A 12,226-nucleotide genomic window follows, 5' to 3' on the forward strand; every position below is an offset into this window, starting at 1 on the left:
ATATTTTAATAGTCCTTCGCCATTTAAATATTTTGTTCATCACACTTATAGTTTCTTTTAAGAAATAATTCCTCGCCAAGTTCATAAATTATTGAAACAAAATAAGTTTACATAAATTCAATAAACTTAGCATATTTTATTCATGATATCACATATTTATAGTGCTTAAAGAACTTATATTTTTTACTTAGCCATTTTTACACGTAGTTAACAAAGGGCTTTTGTTGTGATTAAATAGTCTTAAAATAAAATATGTACTTTACAGATTACCTTTATTCTAGCCATAAATTAACTTGTGTCTATATTTTATTGCATCTGTGATTTATCCATTAATTTCTAATGTCTACTGTATTCTTATTTAATATATAACTACATTGACTATAATGATATCACATGAAATTTGCATTTTGATTTTAATCTTTTCTTTATTTTATTCAGTAAATATAAACTTCACAATATTTAACTTTTCTCTCAAAATAACTGAAACTGTCAATCAATTTTGTATTTCCTAGTAAACAATGGTATTTTTTTTGACATCCTGTGTAAGGTATATTTTGTCTAAAGTTAAATATTTAATTGTTATACAGTGAAATTTCAACTAATCAACACGAAACAGTAGCAATCAACTCAATATGTAATAATTCCCTAAGTGTTTTATTATTTTTTTCCAATATATTTTTTACTCATTTTCTCTTCAATTATAGCAGATCACCCAATAGAAGTATATATAATTAAGTATCAGCGCTAGATAGGCAAGATATTGGTCCACCGAGTTTTAGTATTTCTAACCTTTGATTACTGTACAGTTTAATAGTTTAATTCAATTATATTTTCTATCAGCTTTTGTACTAATTTATAATTATTATATAAAAATAAAATTAAGACCAAACATTCATAACCGGCCCACCGAAATTTTCTCGGTAGCTCATTGGCCCATTCTGGGCCTGTCTATAATACTTAATAAACTTGCCTATATGTGTTCAATAATTATATAGAATACTATAAATATTATTTTCTCCTTGTGAATATTTTGTGGTTTCTCTATATCAGTATTTATTTCAATTTAGCTCCAACAATTATATCATGAAGGCTCACATTTTCCATTCCCAGACATTAATTTTGTAATCAGGCCTGAATATTTGGAATGGAGTGTAGTTCACAATGGAATACTTTCAACTCGTGAATTATTTATTGAACTTAGAGACATACAACCAGAATGTAAACAGTTGTACACAACCATGATTTCATTTGAACTCACTCAAAACTCAGGTACTACCAAATTGAAAACTATAAGAAAACTGTATAACAATGTATGCAATACTTTTGGCCAGACTGACATTGTTGAGTATCAACTATTGCTACAAATTACAATGTTATTGGAGCTGATTTAAAATTGGTTATACAGGAGTGTGGTCTGACTGCATTCGTTTTGAATACAAGTATGGTTCTCATAAATTAGTGAAAGAAATTTATAAGGCATCATTGCTGTGTTTAGAACCAGATTTAAGGAATGGTATGACGAAAGAGTTTGAAAAACTTAAGGAGGAATTTATGTATGTATAACTTATTCAATTTTTTAATAAAGCGTAAATCATATACTAAATTTTCTGATGTGTTTTGTTTGTTTGGTTTTTAAGGGAAGACGATCCTAAAGATGGAGGAGTTAATGTTATTGATGATGACGAATAATTTTATAGTTAGGAAAAAATTACATAGGTGTGTATTTATTTTATTTATATTCATATTCTAAGTAATTTGTAAACTTAATTTTTTTTATGGCTGTGATATTATATTGTATTAAGTCTCTTTATTATTTATAGTTATTTGTATTTAATTTTTAAGTGACATAAGCAAAATCAAAATGATATTGATGTCTATGTTAATAATATATTAATAAATACTACAATGCAGCGATTGTGTAACATCAAGTAGTTTGAGCAAATCACTACTATTTCAGTGGCGTATATAGGGGGGAGACCCCCTAGTGAAATACTGACATTGCAGGTTCAATAAGTATTGCATGTATTTATTATATACACTGTTAACAGTTTTTCACCATAATTAATTTAGCCGGTTGATTAAAATTGTTTTTGAGGAATCAACAAGGAAATGTTAGATCATCAGGACTTGCTCTGATGACTTCGATGTTAAATTCATAATAAGAAATTAGATAAAATTAAAATATATATGTATATATGAAATTTTCAGTATTTAAAAAAAAAGAAATTAATAAATTAATTTTACATAATAATTATAAAATAAAATTGCGCAATTTTTATTTGTATTGTATATGTCATAATTATAACCACCCATAGTGAGGTATGTTATGAAAAAATTATATTGAGAGTAAGATCATATGATTCATAATATTATTATTATGAATTATGAGGTACAATATATTTATAAAATATTTCAATTTTTGGATACTAGTTATTATAAAATAATGTAAATATCACGTTATATTGGTAACCGCTAAAATTGAAATGTTAATAACTATTATAACAAAAAAATACTGCAAAGATGTTTTAAAACTTTTTGTAGCAAAATCGCAATTAAAAAATAAAAACGAAATTCGTGGTTTTACCATTTTATCAACAATAGATAATTATTTCAAAAAAGAACATTCGGACAGTGAACTGGAGTTTAAAAACTTAAAACTGTAAATGTGATTATTTAAATGTTGTATATTTAATTATAATTTAACATTTTCCTAAACCTACTTGAAATTCTAAGTGCCATTGTAGCAGTCTATGTATAACATAATTTGTCCATAACCAATGGTGATAGAAAATAAATAAAATTCTGTTGATGGTTTTTTTTTTTTTTTTATCAATGACTAAATAAAAAATATTAACTAATTATTAAATACCTTTGTTAAATATCAGAATATTTTTTCTCATTTATTAATTTAAATAATATGGTAAAAAATAATAAATTTTGCACACTTCACACTTTTATCAGACATTTTAATTTATACAACGTTTTATGTTATTTAAAAATAAAATACATTTAATAGAAAACAATATACTTTGAAAATAGATTTTGTGATATAGTTCAACTTTCCTATTCCATAAGTATGTATAAAGCTGTGTATAGGATGCACTTTCCAAAACTAATACATTATAATTTATGTAAATACTTATAAATTACATATTTAATTACCTATGAATTGACTTTACGTGTGGTTTATTTTTCCTTTGAGGGATTTCTAAAATATTTAATTGTTTGATACTACACACTTAATTGCCTTGATATTAACCTATTATATTGAATAGTTCCTAAAAATATTAATATTCTTTAAAATGTATTAGCAATTATTAATTTTTAATAAATTTAAGCTAAAAATATCAGAAATATGGAATAGGTAGGTAGCATACCCAATAAAACATTAAAAGTGCGCCAAAGTACGCGTATTTAAGGGGTTTAGTATAGGCATTTTAAATGACATTTGGAAAAGAATATTAAAATATGTTTTATCCACGATGTAGACACTCGTCGTTAAAAAGTGAGTCGTATTTTAACGGCATTTAATGCGGGAATTGTCCGTCTGGAGCGCTAAGAAAGCCGATTCTTTAAATAATAATATGTAATGGCATGCGCATCAAAACTTTAAAAACGAATGTAGTTTACTCCCCAAACGATTTTTCGGAACTCTTTTTTTGGAAATGTTGGTACTTTTTTGTTTGATGTGTTGGCAAAATCAGAATTTACCTATCTTACTCACTTTTTATGTAATTGTTAATAAACTAATTAAAAAATAATTGTAGGTTTTATGTGGTTTATTAACACTAACATTTCAAAAAAAAAAGTTCCGTAAAATCATTTGTGAAGTAAACTACATTTGTTCCTAAAGTTTTAATACTTATACCGCATAATATACCATATCATTATTTAGAGAATCGGCCTTCTTAGCACATCTGGCGGACAAGTCCCTCATTAAATGCCGTCAAAATACGACTAAAAAATTACTTAATCAAACATAGGAAGTGACTACACTTATCTACATTGTGGTTTTATCCTAAATATACTAATTTACTATACTCCGTTTCACGATAGAGTGCGACCACCACGCGCATTGAAAATTGAAATGAATTAGCTCCGACGTCGCGAGAACAAATTTCCCCCACCATGTGGCGTCCGCTCTCTGTATATAGCAACTCAAGTAACGCACCACAAATATTACCGCGACTAACCATTATATTATATCAGTATAGGAGTTATTTTTATGAAATAAAACCACTAAAAAACATATTGTAATAATAATTAACAAGATTGCACCAGTAACCGCTCTGTATAATATTATAACAACGTTGTTCGACAACGGTACGACGGCAATCGACAAATATCGACGGTAGGCAACCTAACCAGGAATGTGTTGCGAATGCACGGAAATGAACACGTTTTAGTCGCTGCTCAATAACACTATCGTGGAACTGAGTATAATTCAAAGTATTTAAAAAGTGGTCTAATATCCAGTAGGTACCAACCTTGGTTGCGGAATTCCAGGATAATGAAATTATATTGAAGAACGGTTTCGCGCGGTAAAAACATCACAAGTATACTAATTAACGAGTACATTATTTACAACTAATAAGAAAATTTGAAAATTCACACTACATAGAGGAAAACTTTATCTGTGTCGTAGATTTTCAATTTTTTTGATATCAATATTCAATATAGACATATAAAAAATTGAATTTATGAACAATTTGGATTATCTTTAAGTTATGTATCAAAAAAATGAAATCGCATACGACTTGCATACATTTTTTTTACCTGTATAGTAACAATTTGGGAAGGTTTTTAAAATTTGTTATACGTTGTTTTGCGCAAAACCATTTTTATAGGTAAATGTCACACTGCCTGTGAGCGTCCTTAAAAGGAAACCCGGCTTTTGCTGAATTTTGGCGTCATCTAGCAAGAAATCACTGAACTATGGAAAAAATTCCTAAAAATTCACCGTATATTCTCTATACATCGTAACATTCTCTATATCGTGCATTCGTCTTGCCGATCTTATTCATTGCCAATCACCTATTGTATCTTAGTCGATAAAATAAATATGACAGATATGCTCAAGCCTCAGTATGGCTTTACAGAATCTGGTATTTATGTTATATCCATAGACCTATTAACTAATGGACATCGCTTAGAGAGATAATTAAGGGATACGATATAGAGTGAGCGAGAAAGGAAACAAAGTACCTAGTAAAATTTATACAGTTCCTCATGCGGGCAGGGTGGAGTGGACTGTGCGGTCCATTAGTAAGGTTATAGCTATATTATGGTTATATCTCTTTACTTATCATGAAACGTGCCACCAGAGGTCTCTCTGACGACGGCCATACTACGACGGCACAGTCGTTTGAGTGGGGAAGTAGTGGGAATAACGGCGGTCGGCGATCATCCAATCATCCAATACTCTACCGACAGCAATAACACAAATAACAACAACAGACCACTCGGACAGTCATCAAATGAAGTGCCTTTGAAAACGTTGGTTATCGAGAATTGTTCATTATTACTTTTTTGTTTCTGTGTCGATCACAATGCCTGCATACGCGTCCGGAAAGCTCATCATAGTGTCCAACAGACTTCCATTCATTCTCAAAAAAAACGAACAAACGCTAAAGTTGGAAAGAAAAGCCAGGTATGATTGTTGATTATGGAATTGGTTTTCAGTAATATAATAATTAATAAATAATAACAAATATGAATAGTACCGCGTGTTTTATCTCGTTTGTTGTTACTTCTTGTTGACTTTGACACTTGTTGATCAACAAGCCAACAACAAACATATTAAGTACTTTGTGTGTATACAGTCTATACAGCATACGGTAATTTTATTAGTTAGGTACTCTGGTATGGTCATATGGATGTGTATGGGTATGACTGTCAGTGGGTCTGTGTTTTTTAACAATATTAGTTATTATTTCGTTACCCACCAACTATTTTTAAGACGGCGTAGGTACTGTGCCAAAAATGGACGATGCTCATCATGACGCTATAAGTGAAACATTATAAACGTTCCAAAGATGGCGTTGTGCTCCAAAACGCGGCGGCGGCAAGCGATCGTAACCACGCTTGTAGATCGAAACTATTTACAACCGTCATTGTAGATTTTTAACTACATCCATAACGTTTTTTTTTTTTTTTAATATTGGTTATTTGAATGATATTAATTATAATATAATATGTCTATGTTTATGAACTTATATCATATACAATGGATAAAGCTACTGCCATGTTGTTGTATATATCTATGGCTAGGCACTGCCTAAATATTTGAAGCCAACATAATTAAATACGCATGTGCACGATTGATATTATGCATTCAGGATTCCGATTAGTACAAGTGTTATTACGAGCAATTTATTTCACCTCTAGTTTAGTGATAAATACCTATTCGATATCAGTCCTCATGCGACTGGTCTTCATGATGTATTCAACACGTAAAACGCGTTTATAATGCTGAACCTCTATCCATAGTATATGTTTATGGATATATATATGGTAATAATAATATCTTGTTTGATACAGAAATTGGGGTTATAAAAAAGATTAATATGTATTAAAATGTATGTTAACTATAAATTGTCATAGGTTAGGTATTTTTAATTAAGTGCTAACTTAATAGTTATTAGTAAGGTCGTAATTATTCTAAGTAAAATCTAAAAATGATAACAATTTTTTTGGGGGTAGGTAACCAAAAAAATTTTCAATCAGATAGAAAATATTCCAAATGAAAAAAGTCTAACCATAATATCTCTAAAATGTTGATGTGATCTTAAAGACATATTTCAATGCTCACAAAAAATCACAGTTTTTATAATTGGCTTAAGTTATTCCTAGTTTTCTAAATCTTAGTTTTAGTGAAGCTTTTGCAATATTTTTATTAATTGGTATCAATTTTCCACTCATAATATTAATAAAATAATCATTTTTAAAGTCTTTATGGTAATTTAAAAATAAATGACTTGAATCATTCTAATGGATTTTTCTAATTTTTAAATCCTATCTTTGCTAATTGTCTGTACCTGCATAGACCAGTTTCTGGTGTATGAAGGGGCAAATTAAACACATGTTTTTTTAGTAGACACTATTTTATAATTTGGAATACACCACCATTTATTCTTTGTTAACCATGCTAGATTAAACTTTCTATTTTGTGTATTCATTTTTTAGAAATAACCTACATATTTTGTAATATGTTTATTTTTCGATAACCAATTTAACTCTTTATTTACAAATAAAGATGTATCATATTTTGGTAGGTACTAAGTTAATAATACCATCATTTAGTTGTACATTTATAAAACAATATTTAATTCCATGATTTTCTGTAAAAAATTGTCTAATATTATGGTTGTGTAGAATTCCAAAATTGAATATATACAACATTATTTTTACTATTTGTAGTCGTTATCCAACAATAAATGATAAACGATACTGGATGTTTGATGAACGTCAGAAGGGATAATATAGATTAAATAAAATTGTTTTATCATCAAAGTATAATACAACTGGATATTAGGTATACATAAATACATTTTGTTCTATACTTCTACTCTCGTTCAATACTTAATATTAATAAACTAAATGTTTTTTTTTTTTTTTTAATTAGATATTTCATAATAAAAACGATAATAATTGCTATAATATAATAAACCGTATTTATAATCAATGTTTTTATTATTAAGGTTATTGAAATAAAATTTAGTAGGTATTTCAAAGTTAATGAACTCATTTACCTATGTTATAAGTACTTTGTTATTTTCATTATTGTAAATTTTAGTTTAATGAAATTTAAATAAATATATTATAATTGCGCGTTTATTTTGCTTGTTTAATCTACTTACAATATAATGCCATGTTTATAGGCAAAAGTAGTGGAGGGCTTAAGAGGCTAAGCCCCATCCCCCCCAAAAAAATTTCTTAAATTTCTTTAAGCACATTCAATATTAATGAGGTCTTCACCTCCACCAAATCTTAAATGCTATTTACGCCATATACCATGAAAAATAATCTATACCAAATAAACTCTGTGTTTATTAATATACATAATGATTTTGTAGTACTCGTGTATACTATAATTTTAATTTATAATTTTTTTATGATTGACAATTTTAAAATATTAAAAAATATTAGGAATTATTGTCTAACATTTTAATATATTTTAATTTTAGCGCTGGCGGGTTAGTCACTGCTGTGGCACCTGTTGTAGTTCAAGGAAATGGAGTATGGGTTGGATGGGCTGGTATTCACTTAGAGGAAGGTGAAAAAATACCAGAATCTGATCCTAATGATACAACACCTACTGCTGGATTACGTTCTGATAAAGTTGGTTATTTAATTTAATAAGAATTTAACTATAATGTAATTTATTTGAACAATTTTTAATGTTCCTTCAAGGTTATACCTGTTGATTTTGATCCTCAAACGTTTGATAGTTATTACAATGGTTGCTGTAATGGAACATTTTGGCCTCTATTCCATTCAATGCCTGACCGAGCACAATTTTCTGCCGATTCTTGGAAAGTAATAATAGATGCAAAAAAAAAAATAAATATTATAAGCTAATTCAAATTGTTTTATTTTATATTTATAAGTCATACTGTGCAGTCAATAAAGAATTTGCATCAAAAACAGTAGGTGCTTTGGAAAATTTATCAACAGAAGAAACAGATTCTGGAACACCGCTTGTTTGGTTGCATGATTATCATCTTATGTTAGCTGCAAACAGTATACGAAATGTAAAGTTTAATATTACATAATTTATGGATAAATAATTTAACCCTTCACTGCTACACCATTTATGCATTTCAACTTGTGTGTTCTACGTAAAATAAAATTTTTTTAATTTTATGATCTTTATGATCTTATTATTTAAGTTTAAAACAATTCGAGCCAAGGTTTCCTAAACTTGTACAGTTACCAGCATAATATTATAAAATACAGGAATGTAATAGTACGTCTGGACTGTGGATCAGTGAAAATGTTAAATCAAAAGGATGTACATTTTTTTAAAATATCACAGTACAGCCAAATTAATTTGTGCCTTTTATTTCTGAAGTACAAATAATTTATCTTAATATAAAAGAATTTAGTACAAGAATATAATTTTTACATAAATATTAAACTAATTTAATCTGGCAAAAAAAATAGATATTATGTCAAAATTAAAATTTTTTTCAAAAATTCTATACCTTTCTTTACAATGCAGTTGAAGTAAAATATTTTTAAGCATCTAAACATAGTGTATACAATTATATAATTATTATTTTAGGTGGCAGATGAAAAAAATTTGAAATTTAAACTAGGATTTTTCCTTCATATACCATTTCCTCCATGGGATATTTTTAGGTTGTTTCCGTGGGCTGATGAAATTCTTCAAGGAATGTTAGGTATGTACCTACCTCTTAGTAACTTAATGATGATACTGAAATATTATTTATGATTACTATATTTTTAAGGTTGTGATATGATTGGTTTTCATATTGAAGATTATTGTTTAAATTTTGTGGATTGCTGTCAGCGAAGATTAGGTTGTCGGGTAGATCGAAAAAATTTACTTGTTGAACATGGTGGTCGCACAGTACGTATTCGTCCATTGCCAATTGGTATACCATTTGATCGATTTGTCGAAATGGCAAAGCAAGCACCCATTGTAATAAGTACATCATTACAATTGATACTTGGTGTAGATCGATTGGATTACACTAAAGGGTTAGTACATAGATTAAAGGCTTTTGAATTCCTATTGGAACGATATCCACAACATAAGGGTAAAGTAGCACTTATGCAAATTGCCGTTCCATCACGTACAGATGTTAAGGAATATCAGGACCTTAAAGAGGAAATGGACCAACTTGTCGGACGAATAAATGGTCGTTTCTCAACTCCTAATTGGTCACCCATTAAATATATTTATGGTTGTGTTAGTCAAAATGATTTGGCAGCTTTCTATCGTGACTCAGCTGTAGCAATGGTTACACCACTTCGTGACGGCATGAATTTAGTAGCCAAAGAGTTTGTTGCTTGTCAAATTAAAGAATCACCTGGTGTTCTTATTGTATCACCATTTGCTGGCGCTGGTGAAATGATGAATGAGGCTTTAATTTGTAATCCGTATGAATTAGTTGAAGCAGCTGATACTTTGCACAGAGCATTGACTATGCCTGAAGATGAAAGGATTTTAAGAATGAGGTGTTTGAGACGTAGAGAAAAAGTACATGATGTAGATTATTGGATGCGATCTTTCCTTAAAGCAATGGGTACTTTAATATTTGAAGATGGTGACGATGTTTTGCCAACTACCATGCAACCAGTCACTTTACAGGACTTTGATGATTATTTGGCTAAGTAAATATTTGTTTTACAATTATATTACAACATTTATAAGTATATTTTGTTTAATCATTTTTATTATAGATATATTGGGAATACAAACAAGCTTGCATTGCTATTAGACTACGATGGTACATTGGCTCCACTAGCTCCTCACCCAAACCTTGCTACATTACCTTTAGAAACTAAAAGGGTTTTAGAAAGGTTGGCCAATATGCCTGATGTATACATAGCCATTATTTCTGGCAGAAATGTTCACAATGTTAAATCTATGGTTTGTTATTAACTGTCATACTATGTACAACAAAATAAATGGTTGAAATTAATATATAGGTTGGTATTGAGGGTCTAACTTATGCTGGTAATCATGGACTGGAAATTCTTCATCCAGATGGAAGTAGGTTTATGCATCCATTGCCTAAAGAATATGTAGATAAAGTTGGGGATCTGTTGAAAGTGCTTGAAGAACAAGTAAATACAAAGTGATTATCAATGAATTATTAACTTATTTGTTTTTATTTGTAGGTTTGCAAAGATGGTGCATGGGTAGAAAATAAAGGTACTTCATTGACATTCCATTACCGTAAAGTACCTGTTAACGCTCGACCTGAGCTTGCATCCACAGCACAGCGTCTGATAGAAGAAGCCGGATTTAAAGCAGGTCAAGCTCATTGTGCCATTGAAATCAAACCTCCAGTACAATGGAATAAGGGGCGCGCATCTTTGTATATTTTACGTACAGCTTTTGGTTTGGATTGGAGTGAACGCACACGCATTATTTATGCAGGAGACGATGTAACTGATGAAGATGCAATGCAGGTAGTTTCTATTCATCTTAAAATTAAAATAATATTCGCCTAATTGTATTTATATCATTTGAAAGGCATTAAAAGGTATGGCAGCAACTTTCAGAGTAGCCCAGTCTCAAATAGTTAAAACTTCTGCTGAACGTCGTTTGCCAAGTACTGATTCTGTGTTAACTATGTTGAAATGGGTTGAAAGACATTTTGGCAAACGGCTACCTCGTGAAAATAGTCTTGGTAATTTAAACAATAATCACAAGAATTCATTTGTAGATATTGAATTGGAGCTCAGTATGCCAGAAGAAAAGTCTCCAAAATAATACTAATTATTCACAAATATTAATATCTTTAAACCTTGAAGTTTATTTTCACTCATATTCAGTGACACAGTTTGTTAGTATAACAATTTTGATATTTCATCGTAATATTATTTTTATATGTAACTGAAGTATATTCTATTTTTGTACAAGAATAAATACATAATATTCATATTCAATATATTTTTATAGAATGTTTGTACATTTTAAAATTAACAACAAATAAAATATTCTGTAAGTCAGTTAAAGGTAAATGATAAAAAGTAATAAATGTTAAATTGAAATAAAGATATGGCATAACAGGTCTATTACATTATTTAAATAATATAATATATATTAAGTTTTTAGCTTATTATATATTATATTTTAACTATCAAACAATTGGCTATCTATAAAATATATTTATTTAAATTAGACATATATACAGTAGATAGTGATAATCAATAAATGTATCATTCATTCATGATTATCAATTATGTTATTTTTTTTATTCCTAAAAAATTGTAATATTTAATAAGTTAAACAAATTTTGGTACTTAATGGAAAGCAAAAAAAAAACCAATCATATAGTTACAAGGTGAAATGTTAAAAATACCAGCAAAGTAATAAATACTTAATTAAGTTGAAAACTAACTAAATTATAATTTTCAATTTTATACCATCAAAATGGTAATTTTTTTTTGTTAGATTTAAGAGTTCAATTAATACATTATTCATATATCATATTATACAATATACCTGGTGATTCTTTTATCCGCG

General features: G+C 28.8%; 2 protein-coding genes across 4 annotated transcripts in view; both read left to right on the forward strand.

The window, feature by feature from the left end:
- Positions 1 to 1,778, forward strand: part of LOC100575099 (U3 small nucleolar RNA-associated protein 6 homolog) — a 6,315-nt gene extending 4,537 nt beyond the window's left edge. For 2 of the 3 annotated variants that reach the window (XM_016804284.2, XM_016804290.2), the window contains exons 5-7: positions 1,068 to 1,269; positions 1,406 to 1,553; positions 1,638 to 1,778. In XM_016804284.2, the coding sequence (XP_016659773.2) occupies positions 1,068 to 1,269; positions 1,406 to 1,553; positions 1,638 to 1,689 (402 nt within the window). In that variant the 3' untranslated portion in view covers positions 1,690 to 1,778. Of the gene's footprint in view, positions 1 to 1,067; positions 1,270 to 1,331; positions 1,554 to 1,637 lie in introns of those variants that run through there. The other variant, XM_016804289.2, reaches the window with a different exon arrangement.
- A 3,326-nt stretch (positions 1,779 to 5,104) lies between these two features.
- LOC100166104 (alpha,alpha-trehalose-phosphate synthase [UDP-forming]-like) lies at positions 5,105 to 11,625 on the forward strand. Its single transcript, XM_001945488.5, has 10 exons — positions 5,105 to 5,650; positions 8,187 to 8,340; positions 8,413 to 8,538; positions 8,610 to 8,753; positions 9,287 to 9,404; positions 9,474 to 10,362; positions 10,432 to 10,621; positions 10,681 to 10,818; positions 10,873 to 11,166; positions 11,231 to 11,625. The coding sequence occupies exons 1-10, from the start codon at positions 5,550 to 5,552 to the stop codon at positions 11,468 to 11,470; spliced, it is 2,394 nt and encodes a 797-aa protein (XP_001945523.1). The 5' UTR covers positions 5,105 to 5,549; the 3' UTR covers positions 11,471 to 11,625.
- The last annotated feature ends 601 nt before the right edge of the window (positions 11,626 to 12,226 follow it).

Source organism: Acyrthosiphon pisum, chromosome A2 (genome assembly GCF_005508785.2).
Source record: "Acyrthosiphon pisum isolate AL4f chromosome A2, pea_aphid_22Mar2018_4r6ur, whole genome shotgun sequence".
In the NCBI taxonomy this organism is placed as follows: Eukaryota; Metazoa; Arthropoda; class Insecta; order Hemiptera; family Aphididae; genus Acyrthosiphon; species Acyrthosiphon pisum.

What these genes read in the sequence shown, in the direction of transcription:
- LOC100166104 (XM_001945488.5), top strand. Translation starts at nt 5,550, where the DNA reads ATGCCTGCATACGCGTCCGGAAAGCTCATCATAGTGTCCAACAGACTT. An exon ending in AAGTTGGAAAGAAAAGCCAG is followed by an intron (nt 5,651 to 8,186) that starts GTATGATTGTTG and finishes TTTTAATTTTAG; the next exon opens with CGCTGGCGGGTTAGTCACTG. An exon ending in CTGCAAACAGTATACGAAAT is followed by an intron (nt 8,754 to 9,286) that starts GTAAAGTTTAAT and finishes TTATTATTTTAG; the next exon opens with GTGGCAGATGAAAAAAATTT.